Source organism: Setaria viridis, chromosome 2, assembly GCF_005286985.2.
Source record: "Setaria viridis chromosome 2, Setaria_viridis_v4.0, whole genome shotgun sequence".
In the NCBI taxonomy this organism is placed as follows: Eukaryota; Viridiplantae; Streptophyta; class Magnoliopsida; order Poales; family Poaceae; genus Setaria; species Setaria viridis.
The window spans coordinates 3,665,875-3,689,830 of record NC_048264.2 but is presented as its reverse complement, the minus strand read 5'-3'; the positions used below and the strand labels follow the sequence as shown (position 1 = coordinate 3,689,830).

At 43.4% G+C, this 23,956-nt stretch overlaps 3 protein-coding genes across 8 annotated transcripts; all 3 read left to right on the top strand.

The window, feature by feature from the left end:
* The first annotated feature begins 944 nt into the window (after nucleotides 1-944).
* Nucleotides 945-9,898, top strand: LOC117844575 (histone deacetylase 15). Of its 3 annotated transcripts, none has more exons than XM_034725293.2 (17): nucleotides 945-1,204; nucleotides 2,039-2,585; nucleotides 2,704-2,794; nucleotides 3,559-3,617; nucleotides 4,010-4,088; nucleotides 4,491-4,555; nucleotides 4,645-4,700; nucleotides 4,843-4,966; nucleotides 5,075-5,200; nucleotides 5,306-5,356; nucleotides 6,094-6,162; nucleotides 6,756-6,864; nucleotides 7,240-7,319; nucleotides 7,897-7,979; nucleotides 8,243-8,288; nucleotides 8,643-8,788; nucleotides 9,361-9,501. In XM_034725293.2, the coding sequence occupies exons 2-17, from the start codon at nucleotides 2,067-2,069 to the stop codon at nucleotides 9,362-9,364; spliced, it is 1,707 nt and encodes a 568-aa protein (XP_034581184.1). In that variant the 5' UTR covers nucleotides 945-1,204; nucleotides 2,039-2,066; the 3' UTR covers nucleotides 9,365-9,501. The 3 variants fall into 3 exon arrangements, with proteins under 3 accessions (XP_034581184.1, XP_034581182.1, XP_034581183.1); XM_034725291.2 differs by having other exon boundaries at nucleotides 947-1,204; nucleotides 8,643-8,808; nucleotides 9,361-9,898; XM_034725292.2 differs by having other exon boundaries at nucleotides 948-1,204; nucleotides 4,013-4,088; nucleotides 8,643-8,808; nucleotides 9,361-9,898.
* Nucleotides 9,899-11,369: 1,471 nt separating this feature from the next.
* Nucleotides 11,370-16,454, top strand: LOC117845163 (small RNA 2'-O-methyltransferase). The gene is made up of 9 exons (XM_034726099.2): nucleotides 11,370-11,881; nucleotides 12,312-12,404; nucleotides 12,864-13,321; nucleotides 13,426-13,674; nucleotides 13,921-14,849; nucleotides 14,935-15,086; nucleotides 15,164-15,280; nucleotides 15,383-15,511; nucleotides 15,767-16,454. Exons 1-9 carry the CDS (start codon nucleotides 11,645-11,647, stop codon nucleotides 16,196-16,198), a joined length of 2,796 nt encoding a protein of 931 aa, XP_034581990.1. The 5' UTR covers nucleotides 11,370-11,644; the 3' UTR covers nucleotides 16,199-16,454.
* Nucleotides 16,455-18,505: 2,051 nt separating this feature from the next.
* LOC117841966 (pentatricopeptide repeat-containing protein At3g62890) lies at nucleotides 18,506-21,853 on the top strand. Of its 4 annotated transcripts, none has more exons than XM_034722292.2 (3): nucleotides 18,506-20,955; nucleotides 21,336-21,465; nucleotides 21,578-21,853. In XM_034722292.2, the coding sequence occupies exon 1, from the start codon at nucleotides 18,788-18,790 to the stop codon at nucleotides 20,777-20,779; it is 1,992 nt and encodes a 663-aa protein (XP_034578183.1). In that variant the 5' UTR covers nucleotides 18,506-18,787; the 3' UTR covers nucleotides 20,780-20,955; nucleotides 21,336-21,465; nucleotides 21,578-21,853. The 4 variants fall into 4 exon arrangements, with proteins under 4 accessions (XP_034578183.1, XP_034578184.1, XP_034578185.1 ...); XM_034722293.2 differs by having other exon boundaries at nucleotides 21,551-21,853; XM_034722294.2 differs by adding an exon at nucleotides 21,063-21,165 and having other exon boundaries at nucleotides 21,336-21,853.
* The last annotated feature ends 2,103 nt before the right edge of the window (nucleotides 21,854-23,956 follow it).

The window sequence follows — 23,956 nt, the reverse complement described above, 5'->3', positions numbered from 1 at the left end:
TCCTGGTGCAAATCGATAATAGGGGTCTTATTTTGAAGGCATGATGACTAGATGAAATAAACAAATAAAACATATCTTTGCTTGCTTGCATGAGTTTTTGACTTAGCTAGAGAAGAAACTAAACCTTGCTTTGATTCTAATAGAATTCAACACTTTTGCTCATGGTAGTAATAAAAAAATATGATATAACCACGGTGTAAATGTAATTCACGTGAACTCGCTGGTTCCCTATCTCTGGAACTAAGTACTAGTATTGAACTATTACATATCGTTAATGTGTATCGCTGTTAGGGCTTCGAAGAGAATTACTCCTTTTGTCCAAATTACTATTTATTTTAGCTTTTAGGTGTTGTTTGTTCAAGGAATGGTAACACTAATGGGTGAGAAGATGGACGTGCCGTTGGTTTCCAGAAATATAGAAAAATTATGTATTTAAAAAAATCAAAATAAATAGTAATTTGGGACGGAAGGAGTAGCATGTAACTAATTTGACAGAATACGAGCTGATCCAATTTATAAAGTACGTAGACATCCAGTGGCAGATCCAGCAGTGGGGGCTTCCTGCCCATCCAAAAACAATGGAGCCCCCCTTAGTCCCCTCCATTTTGTAGAGAAAGGAGGAAGAAGAAGAGCCCCCTAGGGGCCATGGCTATCTCTGCCACCGTAGATATCCAATTCTCTGTACTATTCATTAACTATGAATATATGGAAGATATTGCACTTAAAAAATATTTATTAAGAAAAACTAAAAAACACCTAGTGATTTTTAAAAAGTACACGTTGCGAGACAGTTACATTATTTCCATGACAAATTCACCTTGAGGCACGGAGCGCGTGAGCTGGTGACAAAATTGTAAAAAGGCACCCGCGAATTTTTCATTTACCCAACCCCTCGATCAGACACAAAACAGTATAAAATGGCCGCTCTGGCTCCTGGGTCCCTCATCCACACGGCGTCAGGCTGACCCTCCCCCTCTCGGCCTCTCCCCACTCGCCCCGTCTGCCGTCTCCCCCCTTCGGTTTCTCTCCGCCAGGAGGCCGCCGGTTTCCGCCCGCGGAATTCCTCGCGGCGCGCCGCCGGCCCGCCCCGTTCGTCCCCCCACCGGATCCGAGCTCGCCATCTCTTGGTCACCCTCTGCGTTCGGTCGACCCCTGGCTGGGATTGGGGTTCCCCCCGGGCATCCGTTGCTTTCCTCACTCGTTGGTAAGGAAGTGCGCCGGCGTGTCTGGAGGGGTTTCTGTAGGAGCGATTTTTTGGGGGTCTACAGTATTTTCCATCGCTGTGAGGCGTTGAATCCTCGTCGTTTTTTGATAGTATGGATTATCCTCCGGTCCGCCCCCAGTTTTTTGCTGGGCTTGGTTAATGAGTGCTGAGGGTGTCAAAAGCAGCGTTTCATTCGAAGAATTCTGGGGGTGTAGGTGAATCCCCATGGTTACTTGTGTGTGGCCTGTGGCCTATAGATGCGTTGTTTTTGGTCTCAAGGTCGGGGGTGCTGGGTGTGGGGACTCAGAGGCGCCTGAAATTTTGATTTGTTTCGTGTGGAGACTGTGGGAACGAAACAATTCTGGGTTGTGCTGCGGTTGTCTTGGTGATGCTTGTGAGGGAGGTGAAGTTTCGATAGGGTTTCAGTGAGGCTGTGTGGCGAAATTGTTAGATGAGACTATGAGAGACGGGTGAGGTTTTGGAAGGGTTTAATAAATTTTGCGCGGCAAAAGTCAGTAGATGGCTAATGAGCATCTATATCCATTTTGTAACAAGCCTATTTCTGGAAAGTACCTTTGCAAGTGCAACGCACTAACGACAGTGTTGTCATGGCGTTTTGCGGTGTAGATGTTTAATTGGTAGTTAGTAATGCTGATGCAACTGAGTCTGTTATGGCTGAGGTCGTTACAATCTCTGCCTCAGGTCGGATGCAAGTAGGTCTACTGGCTTGCAGTGATATTTGGCACCCTGTAATGATTAGCGTAATTAATAATGCTTGGTGCTAAGTGTTTTTCTTGATCTAGTTTTTTCATTTGCTGATCTTTTTATGTGCAGATTTGAGCCTCACACTGGATATTTTCTTATGTCATCTGATATGAAACCGCTTAGCGATCAAAAGGATGAGATACCCTCCCGTTCCGTGGAGAACTGTGGAGTTTCCAAACAAGCTTGTCATGGCAAATCCCAAAGCTGTGACAGCGATGTAAAACCATTTTGTGCTGAAGTCATTGGAATTTCCTCATTGATTGGGAGTCATACTGATGGGAAAGCTTCAAAAGAGAACTGTGGGGCATGCAGTTTCACTTATGATCATGCTGATGCGATAGTAGAAGATGTCAAGGTTGCCGTGGCAAGGTCAGGTCATGCTGAGAGTGCTGATCATGATGGCTGTCAGACTGCCAAAAATAGAAGTTGCATGGCTGTTGATGATCTGCCGCAGGAGTTTGAGAGAGAGCAAGCTGGGGCTACACTGGAGGAGCTGTTTTTCTCTAATGATGAAGAGGAAGATGACAGTGACTGGGACCCTGCCAGCCTTGTTGTGAATAGGTGGTTTTGCTTGAACTGCACAATGCCAAATGTGGACGAGCTTACTAATTGCCTGGTGAGATTATCTTTTTGGTGGTCAGGAAAGCAGTCGGACTAGTTTTTATCTCACTACATGTCTACATCCAGTATTATTGTTTTGACTCGTCTTCTTGGTACTTGTCCTCACATTCTAGAATTGCCATGAGCTTAAGGGATCAGTTGTAGGTGGATACGATGCTTTTAAAACTCAGATTGCACAGGCTGCTTTGGTATCTCCTGACACAGGTGTTGTTCGCATTTGGAGCTATGTTAATCTTTTCATTATGAATGTCAGATATTTGTTTTAAATTTTGATGTTGTTTCTTACTTTAGATATCAAGATTCGTACTAACTAATTAAATTGAAAAAAAGAAGGATACAAACATAAGAAGCCTGGGATAAACTAGGTTAATTGACCTAGCCAAGTTTCACACTAGGTAAATTATAATTATAATTATAATTAACACAATTAGAAATGACTTTTGTCTGTGGAAGAGAGTGGCCACATGAGGATGCTACTTAAATTGGCAATATACGAACAAAAATTTCTCTCACAGAATCTTTTCAAGTAGGCATCCTTTGATCAATACATGTGATATGCATATCGTTTGGAGTTTGCATCAGGTTCAACACAATGTCACAAACAGAATGATACACATTAGCCCTGTCCCATGTTCCCAAATATGTGGTCACTTTGCCTGCTCCATGTTCCTTACTGAGCTGGATAAAACTTGCTTTTGATGGACATGGCTTCTTCTAACATGAATTGGTGATTTAGTCAACACATGTGGCTGAGTATTTCTTATCTGCATGAAATGACATAGCATCGAAACCATCTAAGTCATTGGAGTTGTGATATAGAATGAAATAGAATGGTGTGTGTGACACTGAATGAGACAATGCATGTTCATCATCACACAATAGTTTAATGAAACTTAATTCTGCATTATTTTTCATCACCTAGTGTATTCTGTTTCAATTTTCTGATTTTCTCTTACTATCCCATACAGAATTACCACCGGTGTCTACAGCGATTGGTTTTGATGAAAGAATGCTGCTCCACAGTGAGGTAAATCACAATGTCTGTAATTTGAGCTAGCAGATATGACGATATAATGTTTGGATTGGCTCATACATCAATGATGGTAGCTCTAAGATTACGCACTGGAATGATGTTCTGTATATATCTTAATTGCTGTTCACTTTAGTGACTATTTTTGTTTGATTGCATGTTGCATCTGATATATACCTGTTCAATTTTATGTTGTTGTTTGCAATTTGCATAATACCTACTTTATTTTTTTAAATGTGATACCATGAGTTCTTCATTGTGCTGTTTTCTAGAATATAAAAAATCCCTTGTTTCAACTTTCAATATAAAGGTTATACATATCCTTCCACTATTGTTTTAGATTGTTTCCTGATTACTGTTGAACTGAAGTATCATATTTTTCACGCTAGCAGCTAGAAATCAAACCAAATCCACATCCAGAAAGACCGGACCGCCTTCGCGCAATTGCTGCCAGTCTTGCTGCTGCAGGTGCATACTGTCGTTTACCTCTAATAATCTGGTTGTTTCTGGAATTTGTGAATGTATTTTACACATGCCAAATCTTATGTTTCTTTCTGCAATTATGTGTTAGTTTATGGAAATGGTATCATTTTATGCACTTAGGAAAATCTACTGCAAGAAAATTCCAGTAGCAACATTTTTCTGTAATATGTTGATAAAAGTTATAAATAAATATAGATGTGTACGGTCTGATGATATCATGCTCTTTCCATTTTACCATAAAAAATATTAATGATATTTAGACAACTACATTGATTGTGTTTTGCAGCAAATACAAAAACATGATTTCATGTCAACAAAGTCGTTTGATGAGCGTTCTTTCTATTCTGGTTGTCATTACTCATTAGTACACTTTGTTATATACTTCAGGAATCTTTCCCTCAAAATGTGCTTTGGTACCCCCTCGGGAAATTACCAAGGAGGAACTCCTAATGGTAAGTAAGAAGTTCGCAGGTGTTATCCCCCCAGTATAGATTTTCCATTTCATAATCTCCCTGATAACTCAAATTTTGGTAATTTCTAGGTTCATACTCCAGACCACATTGAAAGTGTTGAGCAGACAAAAAACATGCTTTACAGGTACTATTTGATTAGTTTTTACTTGAAAAAATCATCATCTTTTAGCTTAGCTTTAACTGGTTTGGTTATAATTAATGCATGTTTAGCATATCCTGGTATTTTTGTGTGAACATCATTCTGGGGTTAATTACTCAATTTGCAGTTACTTCACTTCGGATACTTATGCAAATGGACACTCAGCATGTGCCGCCAAACTTGCAGCAGGACTATGTGCTGATCTTGCTAGTTTGATAGTATCTGGGCGTGTTCACAATGGCTTTGCAATGGTACTGTGCTGATGTTCTTGTATCTTCAATTTTTCATCTAACCTTTCATTCTGCACAGTGCATTGAGACACAACTTGTACAGTACTGATCGTGTCTACTGCAAGACAGGTGAGACCTCCTGGGCATCATGCAGGGGTGAAGCAAGCAATGGGTTTTTGTCTTCACAACAATGCAGCAGTGGCTGCATTAGCTGCAAAAAGAGCAGGTGCAAAGAAAGTCCTCATAGTTGACTGGGTAATGGTCTTGGCATAATTTCTCCTGTTCTGAACCTGTTTTGTAGCCAATAATGCAAATTAATATTGATCGTCTCATCAATAGTATTCTCAATTATTGTTGCAGGATGTGCACCATGGAAATGGCACACAAGAGATATTCGACGGGGACAGCTCTGTAAGTTTTCCTTTCTTTTTTATGTCTGTGGCCTTCCCTTTTTTGTTGGAACAGCAAAGTTGAAACGTAGCAGTGACTTTGTAGCGTTTTCATGATTTTTGCTTTGTAATGGCCTTTTTTTTCCTTTTTCACTAAATGTTTGTTTTCTCAGATTCATCCTCTATTTATTTTTTTCATTAAGTTTCGCAAATAATGTTTCGCTTCAATGTAGAGCAGGAATTTTACCAAAATCCATTGGAGCTGGAAACACTTAACCCCCTGTCATTTCAAATTTATGTCTACCATGTCTCTTTTGCAGTGTTTTGAATAGCAGGCTATAAGATTTAGCGGCATGTTTCTCCAGCCGAGCACCTCTATTTCTACTGCAGCGTTCATAGTGGTAGCTCTTCGGAGCTGCTATAGCACCGCGATAGCCTGCTATTTAAAACACTGTTTTTTGTGGACTTGTAGTAGAAACAAGGATATGTAGCTATAGCCCTCTTTTAGGGCTAAATACCTAGCATCTTTGTTTCTATCTGTCTATCACAACAGTTGTAATGTTATCCATGTAAATTGAGTTCAAAACCTTTTTAATGTCCAGGTGTTGCAAATCTTTTTGTTAATCTACAGATCAACTATGGGCATCCCCTGCACTATCCTATTATGTGCACTATTCTGTATACTATATTTCCATGAGCTTGCTAGCTGCTCAATTTGTAGTCCTTATATGAATGTGTGTTCCCCTGTTCTTAATTTAGGTATTGTACATATCACTACATCGTCATGAGTATGGAAACTTCTACCCTGGAACTGGAGCAGCAGATGAGGTAGATATGTAGTATTAGAGTATTTCTTCAAACTGTATATGTTAGATATGTTCCGCACACGTGCATGAGTACATTCTGTGCATGTGTGCATGCCATGGATGGTTCGGTTGCTAGGATCCTTCCGTATCTTCTGGTTAATATTCTGTGAAACCGGTCAAGCAGGATTCGGAAGCGTATGGCTATATGTAGTCCTGTACCTTCACTGAATCAATCTAATGCGTATCAACAGTACTTGGTCAATGAGTTAACCAACTGATTAACAACCAAAATTTCTTGTTTGTTTGTAACTTGTTAGTGAGGTAACCAGATCTGGCTAAATATAACCTTGGACAATAGGGCATTAGGACCAAAGTCTAAATTCTATTTCTCACGTTTAGAGTGATGAATATCTAGCACACACTGGAAGTTCATTTGTACTTCTGTAATACATCCAGTTGGACCCATGCACTTCTGATGAACCAAATTAGGAATGGATGTCATTTCTTTTTGCAATTGGCATACCACCTTTCATCAATGTTTGATCCCAAAAGCTTTGGAGACTTACAAAATCATTCAATGTGTAAATGTAATTTCTTGCATGAATATCACCTTAGGTTGGAATTCTCGATGGTCAAGGTTTCTCGGTTAATATACCTTGGAGCCGTGGTGGTGTTGGAGACAACGACTACATCTTTGCTTTTCAGACCGTGGTGCTTCCAATAGGTAATGATATAAGAACATTGAGATGTGTGCTATTCCTGAAAGATACGAGTCGAAGTAATATGTAATTTGTAGAAGTCAGAAGAAGTATGACATACTGTTCTCGATTTTGTTGTTGTTTATACGTGCTTTGTCTTCTAGTAGACTTACATTTTAATCCTTATTAGAAAGACAAAACTTTAATATATTTACCACATCAGAATGCTGACTTATTTGCTTGATATGGTGCGATCTCTTTGGTTTCTTGTGGGGGAAAGGCATGTTAGCTTATATTACTTAAACCATTTAATGTTCATGCCCCCATGGACATCTTTGCAATATTAGCCCACTGCTTTCTTACTGCCTTTTCTCATTGTTGTCAATCTCGTGTTTGTGCAGCTGCAGAATTTGCCCCAGACATCACAATAATATCTGCAGGATTCGATGCAGCTAGAGGTGATCCTCTTGGTTGTTGTGATGTAAGATTCCTCCTGATTTTGATTGTTTAAATGTAAAATGCAGCTGCTGCACCCTGCCCCATATGTATTACATTTCTGTTTCATTTCTACTGGGAAATCAATGATAATACTCCCGACTTCATATGACTTTCTCCTCTTGGAATTTAGGCTGACCTCCATTTTTCCATGTACAGAAATTGAGTTTGTTTGGGCCTTCTCACTCGGTAGTCTGTAGAAGCTAGATTTGTCAAGCCATCCTATTTGCACTTGAGGTCTGCTTTGAAGCGTTAGATTCTGTCAAGGGTACAACCTCATGTACCATTCAAACTTCTCTAGGGATGATATAGAACTCATTACCATGATATGGTTGCAAGATGCATCACTGTACATACGGTTCCTTTTGTTGTAGTATTTGGCAGTAGGTCCAGAGCACTGCCAAACATAAGACAATTAAGTTCACTGAAGCTCCCAATTGGAAGTATTGGAACGAAACTTTCAGTGCATCCTTCGATTGATATTACTCGTGCATGCATTCTAGTTGGTTAGTTGTCATGTCAATTCATGGTAGTTTTGTATAACTTTCCTTCTTTGATGACAGGTTACTCCGATGGGATACTCTATAATGACATCCTTGTTATCTGATTGCTCAAAGGGAAGATTGTTGGTGATACTTGAGGGAGGGTATGTACCTGGTTCTTTTCTTAATTTAAGAATGTTCAAACAAAATTTTAAAAAGGAACAAGTCCATCTTTAGCCCCTCAACTCTTGTGTTTATCTGGTTCTGTCCCTCAACTCTAATACCGTTTAAATTTGGCATCTCATCTTATTAATACTGTTCGATAACAGCAGCAAATTGTTTTTTTATGATCAGCATATCTATTTCAGAAATACCCCCAACAGTACTCACAAATTGTGTTTATTGTTGTCCTACCTGCTATGTGCAGATACAATCTTCGGTCGATATCTTCATCAGCTACTGAAGTTGTTAAGGTCTGTATCTTTGTAATAACAGCAGTCATGTCAGAATTGGATGTGTAAATATGACAGTAAGCTCAACTATGTGTAATTGGATTATTTGAATCAGCTGCTTGTGAGTTGTCGAAAAAACAAAAGAAATACTTTTATATTCCTATTATCATTCATAGTTCAAGTTTTGTTGTTTGATTTACTATAGAGGCAGGACTGTAATGCTAGGATGGAAACAGGCCTTGCAGTTATTTGGTCATAGACATGCTAAAATATGCACCCAAGCAATTGTAGATTTTTGTTGCAGATAATTTAACTTTTTGATGTTGCCATCCATTATAGCTGTGGGGTCATTATTTTCTTTTGCGACAAATGCAGGTCTTAGTTGGCGAAAGTTCAGGTTTTCATTTTGAAACTGCACCATCAAAAGAGGGCTTGAAGACTGTTTTACAAGTCCTGAAGATTCAGCAACAATTTTGGCCAGTTTTAGGTCCAACCTATGCATCACTGCAGGAACAGCAGGGGTCGGTTTTTTCCAAATCTAGTGAGTAACGAAAATGCACAGCTAACATCACTAATAATTGAATTACGTAAATATCATGAAGCTTCATACCCTGAACAACTTGGCCGGTTACCTTTGGCACTGACATTTAAGAGCTGTGCTGATAAACATTAATGTCAATTGCTTAATAAGTGATGATCTGAATGGTTGACATTTTTGGAAGAAATCCAAGTGAGGATTGGGAACTCATTAGTTTGCAAAACAAAAATGCAAGCATTTATTTTAAGTGTTTAACACTACTGTTTCAAATGCCAAGGAACAACTTTTTAGTGAATCTTTCTTTAGTTGCTCCCGAATGTTGAGCATTTTAGCTAGATAAAAGTATGCCGAGTCTTTATTTTGTTGAGCATTTTAGATAGATAAAAGGATGTTGAGTCTTTATTTGACCCTGTTGGGTTAGTTCATTTATGAGTTTGTCATGGAGGCTATGAACTATCTGAGCATGTATATTCTTTCCGTATGCTTTTTTTTCTAATTACTTGTATATCTTGATTAGAAAGATTCAGATATAATTCTCTCTTTTTGTATGTATAGCTAACAAAACTAATGAGCTGAGGAAAAGGAAGCATTCAGGAGGACCAGGGCCCTTCTGGTGGAAGTTTGGAAGCAAAAGGCTTCTGTACAAAGTGCTATATGAGGGCCACTATCTGAGGAAGATCAAGGTCTCTGGAGAAGGAAAAACTATTGATTCAGCAGAGCCTTAGGTGATGCCCTGACTGTTGTTCTTCTAGACATGAACAGCTTTGTCTGACTGGGGTTCCTAAAGCAGCGTAGCTTGTGCTTACCTAGAGTCAAGTTTTGACTGGTTACTTGAATTGTGGTCGACCGGTGTAGATGCAGAAAGCCAGCAACCCCATTTAGTTGACATTTGTGGTTGTTCCAGCCGATGTATCATGCTACCCCTTTTCTTGGCTGCTTCGTACCATACTAGATGTTAGCCTCAGCGTTAGCAACATAGCCTGATTGGAGTCTGCATTCCCGTTAGAGTTATTTAGAATGCCATTGATGTATGTAGCAGATCGTCTATGGGAAAACCTTGAACATTTGGAATGGCATCTGAGTCTTTAGCTTCTATCATTGCGTACCGAGTTTGCGGATTCTGTGTGTGGCTGACTCAATGTCTGATGCGCATTTGTTGCTCTGTGGGATTTACCAATTTCTTTGAAGCATACTGGCATGGGATTTTCGTGTACGAAGCATGAAGCTAAAAGTGGGGTTTTAATCTGCTGCAGAGGAGATGCTGCGTGTTACTGCAGTAACTTCTCATGTGAATCTTTTGTCTTGTACCTGTCTACAGCTCTGACCGCAGCTACATCCATTACTGCTCTGATAAAGTGGTATTCCCTCCTGCAAAAACCTCAACTACCATCGAACACTGCTCAAACTGATTGACTTAGGCCTCGTTTGGATACCAGGAGCTAAACTTTAGCCCTGTCATGCTAAACTTTACCCCTGTAATCCCCTGTAATGTGATGTTCACCAACTCATCAGACCTCCGAAGAGGCATTGAGGCGTCAGGCAGTTTAATCCCGTTTGGTGCCTGAGCATGACGAAGTCAGGCATCCCGATCCGATATGACAAATTTTAATGTCTAATTGGCTTGCTGCAATTACAAAATTCTGTTAATTTGGGACAGCACTTGTGGAAAGTTTTTATATTCCTTCGCAAACTTGAATGCTGATACAAAAGTATAAGTGTGAGGTGAAGCCTTTTGTTATTCTTCGCCAAATATGCCTTTCATCACAGGATCACAACATGCGAAGTGCGTTTTGATCTAGTACTTGCTCACGTCACGGTGAGTGGCCACTTGGCTGAAATCCACAGGTTACAGACATGACATCTAAAAAAAAACACAAATATGATGTCTTAACCGCTCGACATGTAATCAATTCAACCGTTCAAATATCTTCTAACTTTATCTATTTCTCTTCTCTTCTTCCCCTCTCAACCCAGCACGTGCCATCGATGATTCTTTTATCGAATTCACTCCACACTCTCCCATCTCTTCCGGTTCCCCTATTTCTGTCTCTGACAGTACCACTGTGGTCGAAGCCGCCGTCCAAGACCGCTCATGTGCCAATCTATCCAAAGGGCGACATCCTCACCACCAGCTCCACTCAATCGACTCCTCCACCTCCGTAGCGAGCGGCACCTCCACCCTCGCCACCTCGCCATACCGGCGACCTCCTGGACCATCTCCTCTATAGTCGGAAGCCACAGAATCTCTGATCCAAAATCCTTCCCACCCTAATCAGAGCTGAGTTCACCGAAGTTAACCTTGCTTAAGAAGGTCAGAGAAGGAGGTTGTGCGGATCTCCAATCGAATCCTATCATAAGAAATAAGAAATTCGGACAGATTTGTCACTCTAAACCTATCAGCAGGAGTCTAGAAATTCTAAAAGAAAAGAAAGCCATATGCACCATGAGCATGTCGCCTGAAAATAGTGTATACACTTGGAATCATGCTTTGGGCATTACTATTATTAGCGTCACGCCCAATAGAAAAATACCAGCAAACCCTCGTCTCCTTATCTCCTCTAACTTCCGAGTTCCGAGAACTCAGAGCCCCACCGCACCGCAGCAGCGCCACCCACCACTCCACCAGGCCACTACCCACTCTCCGTCTCGGGGTTTAACGCGTTAACCCCTCCCCCCCTAATCCGCGATCACCCAACCCCTCGCCGCCGATCCCCCCAACCCTCGCCGGCCGATTCCGATTCCGCTCCCGCGGGGCTCGCCGGCGCCTCCCTCCGTCCGCGCGCGCGAGGCGTTTCGTCTGGTTTGTTTTGGTTTGGTTTGGTCCGGTGCCGGCGGCGCGATGCCGGCGGCGGCGCCGACGCCCAAGGCGGTGCTCCACCAGCGGTTCGGCGCCAAGGTGCGGTATACGGTCGAGGAGGTGAAGGAGGCCGTGGGCGGCTGCCCGGGCCTCGCGCCGCAGACCCGGAGCGTCTACCGGTGCGCGCTCGAGCTCCCGGGCCTCTCCGTCGCCACGCCCGGCACCTTCGTCCGGAAGAAGGACGCCGAGCAGGCCGCCGCGCAGATCGCGCTCGACAAGGTGAGGCCCGGCGTGCCCACATGTGGCTGGTGATATTGCGTGAGTTGTCTGTTGCTGCGTGTCTTGTTGGCACGGAATTGAGGGTTGCAGCTGAACCGAAGAACTGAATTTAGGTGGTAGAAACCCTTGACATTGAATCGAATTGTTACGCTGTAGCACGGAATGACATTTGGTGAGTGTGCTTCCAATCAATCCATCCTTGATTGTGAAGGCAGTTATGTCGAACATTTTCTGTTATCATGTTAACTGATAGTCCTTTGATTTCTGATTTCTGTTCTTATAGACTGAGATTGGGACTTAGTGAGGTTTAGTGAGAAATATGCCCATTTTTTTACTAGTTACTCCCCTTTGCATAGATAAGGTACCTATTTGGCTTGTAATTGTATTCTCATGCTGTCGACCTATGCTGATCAATGTTCTCCAATTGCAGCTTGGTATTCAGCCCATAGCAAATATTCCCAGTACACCAGAAGAAGCTTGGAATGAACTGATCACTCGCATATCTGGTTTCTTCATAGACGAGGTCAGTATTTTTTCCTCATCTTGATATTATGTCTGTCCTAATTTGTGAGTAAAAGCATGTGCACTTCTGTCTCCTGAGAAATGCAGTAGAGTCCTTGTTGGATTGCTAGGTTGTCTCCCTTTGACAGTGCATTATATTAACCATTGTGAATCTTTCCTCAATTTCTTTTTTGAATGGGGACCCTACTGTACTGTTGCTGACAACTTGTAGTAAGCAGCAAAGGTCAATCGAACATAGGGTTTCAATTTTTTTTGACATTTTTAATGCTAATCTTTTGCAGCTGTAATCAAAGCTGGCTCATTTCCCTACAATGTTAATACATGTATAAGATTACCAGGGTATAATTATCAAAATATGAATCATTCTGCCTACCACTCAAAGCATGCTATTGTTTGTTCATGTCATATTTTGAGATCCGCTGTTCTTCTAACATGACCATGGTACTGTACTTCATTTCAGAACTTCCTATCATCTACCCATCCTCTTGTTGGCCACTTGAGTGTGACTCTCAGGAGAACCGGAGACCTCATTGGGAGGGTACCTTTGTCGGCTATTGCTGCATGTGATGTGAAGGTCAATACATTGTGTAAAGTGATTGACCCTAAGGCAGAATTTGATCCTCTCTTGATCTTGTCTTTAGTTTACAATGCTGCAAAACAATCTCCTGGAGTCTCGGTCAGTGATAGCAACTTCTGGATTCAGAGTCAAAAGCCCTATTCTCCAGAGGCTGTTGACTTGGCACTTAAGCGTTGGTCTGGTACATCAGACCCCGTAGAAGTAGAAGCGATTCTTGTTCCCTGTGTGTTGGAGGATGAACTGAAGATAGTAAGAATTAATCTACGAGACAATGAACATTATATGAGTTATGTCGCAGAAAAGCTCACAGCAAGTGATTCCTCTCATGTTCTTGTATCAAGGTAGGTAAAGAGAAACTAAGCAGTGAATTCCTCACTTCTTAGCCTTTCCAGTATTTGTGGTGTGCATGACAATTGACAATTTTGAAACATTTGTCTCACTGCAGAACAATTGGAAAAGCATCTTCCGAGATAAGGCTGTATTTTGCAGCCCCAGATGTACATTTTGTTTCTGATATATCAAAAAATGTGCTTGCTTGTCATGGGGATGGTGACATCAACTGCCAAGTAAATAAGCGAGCCTCCTATATTTCGGGTCAAACAATTTATGGAGATGCGCTTTTGGCGAATATTGGATACACAAGGAGAGATTCAGAACTTCACACTGAAGATGTCAATCTATGTACCTATTACAGGTACAGCCTTGTTGGATATTTCATTATGCTAACCAATGAAAATAGGGATGCACTCTATTTTATATTATTGGTTACATGATCATTTTTTTCATAGCAATCATCATATAGTTCTAGAGGTTGGCCTCATGCTCTGTTTTTCTTTCATATCTGGACTGATTTTTTTTACTGTTTAGGCACCAAGCTTTATCATATTCTCCTATTTCTAGTTCTTTTGAGTGGCACACTGACATGCTTTTGGTTCCTCAGGATACTTCTGGGAAAGTTACCTGATGGAAATTGTAAGATGTCTAGGGACGCGATTCTTGCCGCAGAGCTTCCATCTGTGTACTCTCGTTTCAGTTGGAAAGGCCTCTCTCCACGGGATCTCCTCTGTTCATTCTGTCGCAATCAGAGGTTATCAGAGCCCCTTTTTGCTGTCAGTAGGGTCTCCTGTGATATGTTAACATCAGCTGTGAGCTCTGAAGAAAGAGGAGCACCAGCAAAGAGTGTAGAAAATCAGTTCAATGATGTTAGAACCGACAAGGAAAACTCAGATAGTTTCAAATGTGAAGTGAAAATATGTTCACGAAAGCAGGAGATTTTACTAGAATATTCTGCATCTGACACTTGGAGCAAGGAATCTGATGCTATTCAGAATTCTGCATTGAAGGTCTTGATTTGGTTCAACAATTATTTCAAGCAAATAAACACAAAAAGGGACAAGCTATATCTTTCTGAGTGCACTGATGGTTTCAAGATACATCCTAATATTTTTCTGCAAGAATTTGTAATGTGCTTATCTGTTTATGGCAATACTGGATGCAATGATTCAGGAATGTGCAGTGCAGTTGGGCCATTTTCTATGGATACACTAAAGAAACATTTTGAAAGCACCACAACTTTAACACACATCGAGGGTCCAGATTCTGGTGTATTCCCATCCCATGGATCATTGACTTGCATAAGTTATACTGCTTCCTTTGTGATGAAGGATAAAGCAAAAAAGTATTTGTTGGAAAGCCACAATGAGTTTGAGTTTGAGATAGGAACGGGTGCTGTTGGTAATCAACTTGAATCATGTGTAACTCAGCTATCAGTCAATCAATCTGCATGTTTTGTAGCTGAACTGCCTCCTAGGGATTTGATCCTGGCTGCAGCCTCTGAGTTCTCACATGACCTTTCCAATGTATCTAGAGGTGAGCCACTTGATCTTATAGTTTTATTTAAGCAACCTTTCGAATCAGGCTGCAGCATATGTACATATTTTGAACATCCTTGCAGAGAGCTGCTTCCTGGAGTTCTCTGTAAAGGTTTTGCAGGTAACTGAACCGTTAGAAGATAGAATGGAGAAAGCCTTGTTCAGTCCTCCATTATCCAAACAAAGAGTTGAATTTGCTGTGCAGCACATCAACGAGCTGCATGCTACCACACTTGTAAATCCCCCCATCATTCTCTTGTCCCTTGTTTATGAAAATTATTGGTTTTTTTCATGGTGAGGGTGCATTTTCAGGTTGATTTTGGTTGTGGATCTGGCAGCCTTCTTGATTCACTGTTAGAGCATCCAACCACACTGGAAAAGCTTGTCGGTGTCGATATTTCTCGAAAAGGCCTCACACGTGCAGCAAAGGTATATACAGTATCCTTGACTTAGTAGCTGTTGATGTTCCATCCTTTTGTCCGTTCCAAATGCATTAAAATTAAACTTGTTTCGCCTCTACTGGATTTGCAGAGTCTTCATCAGAAGCTGAGCAAGAAATTGCTGGTGCAGACAACTGTTCCAACTGCTGTGCTCTACGACGGATCCATAACAGACTATGATTCTCGCTTATATGGGTTTGATATTGGCACATGTCTTGAGGTAATGGAGCTTTCCTCTCGGACTGTTTTAATGCATAAGGTGTTGATTCTAAACACAGCACTTTGCAATTAATCTCTTGGATCATATTGTAAGGACGCTCATCTTCATAAACTAAATTAATCTATTAACCTACGAGATAACCTTGTGGTAACATGATCATGCTCAAATCTAAAAGCTTTGTGCTTTTTTAGTGCTTCTCTGGATTCTAGAATGGAAGTCTCGTGTTGGCACATGATTCAACTATGTGAAATGCAGGTGATCGAGCACATGGAGGAGGACCAGGCAAGTTTATTTGGCAATGTCGTCTTGAGCTCATTCCACCTGACGGTGCTCATTGTTTCCACACCCAACTACGAATACAACCCTATCCTTCAGAGGTCAGCTATGCCCAACAAGGACGACGAGGCGGACGAAAACGCTGGCCCTTGCAAGTTCCGGAACCACGACCACAAGTTTGAGTGGACCAGGGCGCAGTTCCAGTGCTGGGCTACTGACCTCGCGGTGAAGCATAACTACAGTGTGGAGTTCTGTGGCGTCGGCGGCTCAGGTGAGGAACCTGGCTACGCTTCCCAGATTGCTGTTTTCAGAAGAATGGCGCGCGATCTGGAAACAATGTGTCTGAATACAGATCAGGATCAGCCTTATGAGCTTCTCTGGGAATGGCCAAACGCGTCGATACCCGTCTAATTGGTTTACAGTGGAAACTCAAGATAACTCTTCACCGTCATGCTTGTAACTGAGGTGGGGAGAGAAGACTGGCACTAACCTGTGAACTAGGATGAACTGGATTCATAGACCTGCCCCAGGTGGACTAAATAGTCGTTGAATTAATCCACGCAACTATGCTGTGCTCTGTGAGCCCATGCCGTTCTTCCGAATTTGGAAGATCTCATAAATATCACTCCAAAATCCAAAATAACAGGGCATTTTCTCGTATTCCTTACACAGCCATGTCAAAATAGAACCGTTTCTTACAGAACGAACTAAGAACTTTGTTGAAATACAACGAACTGATAATTCTGATGCAGTGTTGCACGCATGTGCCAAAATTCGGATTCCACGTCTGATTTCTGGACATCCAGTAGTTATTGCGCAATAAGGGGTGTCTGTATCTGAAACTTCTGGATATCCCGTAATCACGTCGTCATAACTTACCGTATATGCAAAGCTATTTTTAAACCCAAAGGTAAACAAATTCTAAGACCTTCAAGTTAAGACCACAATATCTCACTAGTGTACTGAACTAAGACAATCCAATATTGCAACATCTCTACCATGGCTTGTCAAGCAAGTTTCAATTGGTGAAAAATAAAACGTTCACAACATCAATTTTTCAATTGGAACTATGATAAGACCAGTGTGATTTGATTCAAGTTATTGGAAAACGCAAGAGCTCGATCAAAGTTTGTGTTTGTGAAACCTTTGGTGATCTAAACCCTCCAAAAAGAACTCTTAACATCTGAATGATACTCCCTCTGTTCCAAATTATAAGTCGTTCCAACTTTCATGGAGAATCAAAATATCTCAAGTTTGACCAAATTTATACAATAAAATACTAACATTTATGATACCAAATAAGTACCATTAGTTTTTTCATTAAATATATTTTCATAGTATATATATTCGGTGCCATAAACCTTTACGATCATTTTCATAATTTTGGTCAAACATAAAATGGTTTGACTCTCAAAAAAATTGAAACAAACATAAAATTATTTGACTCTCCAAGAAAATTAGAATGACAACAAAGGGAGTAGGATAGTTTGCTGGTACATCACGAGCTGCTCATCTCCTCGCGAGCCTGAGCTTCATGCCGTTTGTTCCTGAGGAGAGATTTCAAAATTTAGATCTCAATTCGCACGCCTTTTAGAGTTTGAGCAGTGTCACGCGGCAAGGATTTTCTTGCTGCCTCCAGCAAGCTTGCCTAGCCTAGCCAAGCCAATCAAGCTTCTCTGCGAGCCTCGCTAGTCGCCACTTCTCCGGATGGGCGGGTCCTTGGGATTGACGAAACGAGCCGCACCGCCGCCATTGCCGTAGCCGTGGATGGTCCTCCTGCACCGGCAGCTTGCTCTCCCTCCATCCTCTGTTTTCCTTCACGCATGGTGAAACAAAGCAACCAGCTTGTCTCCTCCCTCCAATCAGAAGCCTCTAGCAGCATCAACGCATCTCCCATTGATCCATCCATATCCAAGCAGCCAGCGTCGCTTTTCCCCGGTGCCCAATTGAAGCAGGTGAGAAACAACAGGGAGAGCTGCTTCCCTTCCCAATCTCCCTCCTCCCGAGCCTGCCCAAATCAATCGAGGAGAAGGCGCGCCACCACGCGGCGGCGGCGGCGTGGGGCCAGGCAGCGCTGGGGCTTGCGGAATGCGGATGGCGACGTCGAGGGTCTCTGGCGTGCTGCGTCGGGGACAGAGGCTTGCGGCGCTCATCGCCTCATCGGTGGGTGCCGACGTCGTGGGCTTGCGCGGACGGGGAGTCGCGGCAGGTAATACGGTGCGTGAGGCGCATGGCGGCACGCGGCTCGAAGAGGTCGCCGGCGGCGGCATCTCGAGCTCTCCGGCGCCGCCCCCAGAACATTTTCGAAAAGGCCCCTGGTTTGGATCGCGATCCAAAATCGGGGTCATTTTCGTAAAGTGGAGAACTGTATGATCCAAATCAGGGGTTCTTTTGTAAATTTCGGAGCAAATATTGTCAAAAAGACCCCTCATTTGGATTGCGATCAAGGCTGTGTTTGCTTCAGCTTCTTTAACCGTCTGCGGTTGCCGCTACCGCTGCATCCCAATCGAACGGCTGCAAGCTTAACAACTTATCTATCTCGCAGCGGGGACTGTTTCTGATTGCCGCTATGTGCGTTTTACTGTAGAGCTGATGGTCGGCTGCTGCAGCTCCAGCACAGTCAAAATAATCTGTACCGACCAGGCTTCAACAGAGTCCTTTTGTAAATTTTCGGAACAAATATTTGCAAACCGACCCTTTATTTGGATGGCGATCCGATTTAGGGTCCATTTGAAAACTTCCAGATACCGTATTTGCAAAAGCCCCCTGATTCGGATGGCTCACTCCCGGCCGCCGCCGTCCCCATTTTCGTTCTCGGCCAGAAGAAGCGCAGAGATCGATCCTTGCTGCTCTTGCCCGCCGCTGCCGCTTCCTCGAACTCCGACGCGTGCCCGAGCTCCACCAGCCGCTGCCGCCGTGGTAAGCTCGACCCTCCTTCGCGGCCCCATCGGAGGAGATGCGATTTGATGGAGGCCCAACAGAGGCCACGGGCCATGGACCATGGTTGGGCCAGAACAGTCTCTCTCCCAGCACCCACCCTTTGCTGACGGGTGTGGCTGGCGCCGTCGCCGCCTGCTCGCCTCCATGCAGTTCGAAACGCCGCCGCCGGCCGGTCGACGCGCCCCCACGTTCCAGGCCAACCCCGCCGCCGACGCGAGGCAGCTCCTCGGCTCACTCCTGCCGCCGCGCCCCGCACTCCGCCACGTCCTGCAGGCGCACGCCCGCCTCGCCGTCCTCGGGCTCGCCACCGCGCGCGCCCTCCCGCAGCTCCTCGCCGCGCTTCCGCGCCTCCCGCCCGGCGGCGCCGGCGCCTCCTACTCCTACCCGCTCTCCCTCTACCGTAGCTCCAGCTCCGCCTCCGCCTTCGCGTCCAACCACCTCCTCCGCGTGCTCCCGCACCCGCTCCCGCTCCGCCTCTTCCCGCGCCTCCCGCGCCGCAACCCACACTCCTTCACCTTCCTCCTCGCCTCGCTCTCCAACCACCTCGACGTCGACCCCACCGCCGGTTCATCCGCCTCCCGCTTCCTGGGCTCCCACGTGCACGCGCTGGCCTTGAAGGCTGGCGCCGCGGGCGACCTCTACGCGCGGAACGCGCTGGTCCACTTCTACGGCGTCTGCGGCGACGTGGCGGCGATGCGGAGGGTGTTCGACGAGCTGCCGCTCGTGCGGGACGTGGTGACGTGGAATGCCGTCCTCGCTGGTTACGTGCGAGCAGGCATGATGGCGGATGCACGGGAGCTGTTCGACGGAATGGTGGTTAGGGATGAGGTTTCTTGGAGCACGGTGGTGGGTGGGTATGTCAAGGAAGGGGGGCTGGAGGTGGCGCTGGGAGTGTTCAGGAACATGGTGGTGCAGGGGGTGAAGCCGAACGAGGCAGCTATAGTAACAGCATTGTCGGCAGCTGCACAGATGGGGCTGCTTGAGCAGGGGAGGTTTGTGCATGAGGTGGTCCAGAGAGCAGGCATGCCAGTGAGTGTGAATGTTGGCGCTGCACTGGTGGATATGTATTCCAAGTGCGGAAACATAGCAACAGCGAGGGAAGTTTTTGATGCCATGCCAAGGAGGGATGTATTTGCTTGGAACTCCATGATCTGCGGACTTGCTGCCCATGGATTGGGGCATGATGCGGTGGAGCTCTTTGAGAAGTTTGTCGCTGAGGGTTTTTGCCCAACAAGCATCACATTTGTGGGGGTGCTGAATGCCTGCAGCCGCACTGGCCTTGTTGACAAAGGACGGTGGTATTTCAGGCTGATGTCAGACAAATATGGCATTGAGTCAGAGATGGAGCATTATGGATGCATGGTTGATCTTCTGAGCCGTGCTGGTCTTGTTGAAGAGGCCATTGAATTGATCGAAGGGATGCGCATTGCACCTGACCCAGTTCTCTGGGGAACAATACTGTCAGCCTGCAAGAGACATGGACTTGTGGATTTGGGCATAACTGTCGGTAATAAGCTAATTGAACTTGATCCTGCTCATGATGGACACTATGTCCTCCTTGCAAGTATATATGCGTCAGCAAAGAAATGGGATGAAGTCAGGAGAGTCAGAAAATTAATGTCTAGTCGTGGCACCACCAAGTCAGCTGGCTGGAGCTTGATGGAGGCACATGGAATAGTGCACAGGTTTCTAGTAGGGGACATGGATCACAAGGATTCTGTACAGATATATAACTTGCTTGGCATGATTGACAGAAGGTTGGCTGAGGCAGGGTATGTACCAGACGTGTCATCAGTGTTGCATGATATCGGGCATGAAGAGAAGGTTCATGCCATTAAGGTGCACAGCGAGCGGCTCGCAATTGCTTACGGGTTCATTGTTGTTGAAGCTGGCAGCCCAATCCGTATTGTCAAGAACCTTAGTGTGTGTGGTGATTGTCACGAGTTCAGCAAGATGGTGACAAAGGTTTTTAGCAGGGAAATTATTGTGAGGGATGGTAGTAGGTTTCATCACATGAAAGATGGGAAGTGTTCTTGCCATGATTATTGGTGATTAATCATTCAATATGTTTGTTCTCAACTACGTGGAGTTTAGCCCATAATTTTGATGGACTCAACAAGTTGTTGATTAACAGCAGCCCCATTTCTGTGAGATCCCAGAATACCATTCTGATGCCACATGAGGCCTCTCCTCCCAACTCCCAAGTTCACGTCTTCAGATTATAAGAGGTATTTTAATCTTTATAAAGTATGGTTTACAGTCAGTTCGTCCTGATGATAAAAATATAGTCTCTGGGATGAATTGTTTTCATTCTCACTTTAAATTGTTTGCTCAGGCAGCCAATGATGAATAACCTACATCATGATGTCTTTAATTTATGGGTGGGGAAAACTGCATCATATTGTGAGCTGTTTCTTGGAGTTAACCGTAAAGGTTTTGTAAGTAACTGAGCAGTTAAAAGATTATAAACCATGTTCTACAGAGAGTTAAAATTTGTAGTCTTGACACATCAATGAGCTGTTTGCTACCACGCTAGTAAATTTCGACTGGTCCCTAGTTACATATTAGCAAAATGTATTGTTTTTCATATTCAAATGTTTATTTTCAGGTCGGTTTTGTCTGTGGATCTGGTAGTCTCCTTGATTCAGTGCTGGAGCATTGAATAGTTCTTGAAGAGATCATCAGTTATCAGGTATCACTGCTGGCATTGCTCGAAAGGCCTCATAGGAGAAGCAGAGGTACTGAACATATCAGACTCTTTAGTTATAGTTAGTGAATCGCCCTTTAAACCATCTTTTTGTCCTTCCATTGTGTTGTAATCAGATTTATTTAACCTACTCATGGCCCCAGAATCGCAGCACCTTCAGCAGAACTGCAGAAGCAGAGCAAGAGATCATCGGCACAGACGAGTGTTCAGCCAGCTGTGCTTATTTATCTGATTCTCTAGCAACTCTTAACTAGGTGCATCTGAATTTACCTAGGAGCCAGGAACACAAACTAGCAAAGTGCAATATCAAGATGTTTTCTGTTTTGCTGATTTATGCTATAGCATTAATCATTTCATATCTGTGTATGAGCTCCATGGCTTTATAAGGACAGAAGTTATTGGTACACAACATTTGACAATATCGATGTGACAACCAAAGGGAAATGTGTGTGTTTGCTCCTTTTGACCGTTGCATGGTTCTCTTACCATCTAAATAGAATGTTCAGCCAACCAACAGACGTATATAAGCGGCTAATTTTGCGTTCAATGTGACGGTGATTTGGTAAAGCAAAACTCATATTTGCAGCAAAAAAGCCAGAAAGTACAATTCACATGTGGAAAGGGGGAAAAATAGCAACCGAACCCTGAATGCCTTACAAGTAAGCACAATCTTAATATCTTTCTCTGAGTATAAACACGGCGTAAGGCAACGAATAAGTCAAAAAAAAAGTCTGCTCCTAATGCCTTACAAGCAAGCACTACCTTAATATCTTTTCTTGAGCGAACGCAGCGCCAACATATGAATAAGTCAAATAGTCTAGCTTGTTGCTTCTAAGAGCAAATCAAAGCTGAAAAAGGCATCGCGTTGATTTCATAAATTGACTTTTATTCAATAATCATCGTGAAATAACAAATAAATTTACTTCCAAACCGTTCCCATTACAGATTGAAGGGGAATGAATTAGTTTCCCAAGTTTGATTTAGGTGTGTCTATTTAGTATTTAGTCCCTTCATCTCTTAAAGTGGGGTCACTTTTGACCTATTGTTTTAAACTAAAACTAGTTTTGGTGACGTAACCTCCGTTTTTTTTTTTTTGGCGAAAGACGTAACCTCAGGTTTAAGTGGTTTCAAATGACATGGTAGGGTTATGGGTGCTGGCCAACTTGCTATGTTACTGGCTGCTACAACAAGGTTAGGCCATCGACGATGATGTATAGGATCATGCAGCTCAATCGTTAAGCTTACGAAGGCTAGTTGTTGTAGATATGTTCATGCGACGCAGGCGAACATAAACAAAAAGGAAAGATTTTATAGAAATTGTAGCAAACCTAGCTATTGTTTTAGTAAATATAACCATGTCACGCCATTTAAAACCACTATGATTCGATGCCGCAGTGCATCAAAACTGATTTTCTCTTTAGGGTGAAAGGTGTAAGTGATCTTATTTTAAAAATGAGGACATTACATGGATATTGCTATAGTTCGTTTAGAAGGCTAATTAGGCTTGGGGAAAAAAATGGGGAGCATTTCAGAACTTTTTCTTTCAAACGAATGTAACACTAACTTAGAAGTTACAGTTCTAAGAATTTTTAGTGTTGGTCACTCCCTAGCTCCAAAGATCTTAGTACTATAGTTTGCTTAGAGGGTTAATCAGGTTCGGGGTAATCTTGATGAGCATTTCGGACCCTTTTCCTTTCAAGAAAGAAAAAATAAATGAATGTAACATTAACTTACAAGCTACTCCTTCCATCCCAAATTACAGGTCGTTTGGGCTTTCGTAGATTCATAAATTTTGCTATGCACCTAGATATATATTATATCTAGATGCATAGTGAAATGTATGAATCTAACTTCGCAAAAAAAATATGAATCTAGAAAATCCAAAATGACCTATAATTTGGACGGAGGGAGTAGAGTCTAAGTTACTTTGGCATAACTAATTTTTTCGAAAGATAACTCTGATAGTTTTTAGGGTTGGTCACTCCTTAGCTCCAAAAATTCTTACTGCTAAAGCCATGAGTATAAGAAACATGCCGAATATACCCTTATCTTTCTTGACCTAAATCCAGTGAACTTTCTCAACTATAATTGGGCCATGTCATCGAACAACCAAGTCTGTCGGATCTCACGAAAATTCGATCCCTATCGTCTAGTGCGAGGGTTCGTTGCTACATCTCGCGAACCTTCGCCCCATGTTGTCCGCACCGCCTTCGTGCCCCGAGAGCTCCTACTCTGCCTCACGCATTGCAGGACGCCGACTCGCTGAGCCATCGGCTCGTGGCCGCAGGTGAGGGCCAAGGCTGGGACGCTACTCCAGGCACATGCGGTCGGCTTGTAGCATGGTAGGCCCACCCATGAGATCGACGACGGTACCCGCAGCATAGCGATGGAATGTTGGCTTCCCGCGATCTCGCGGCTCGGCGTGGCGTGTGACTGCCACATGCACGTGGCAGACGCGCTCCACTGCATGCAACATATGCGATAAAATGTCCGTTTGTATTATCATCGTTCATTTTCCATAC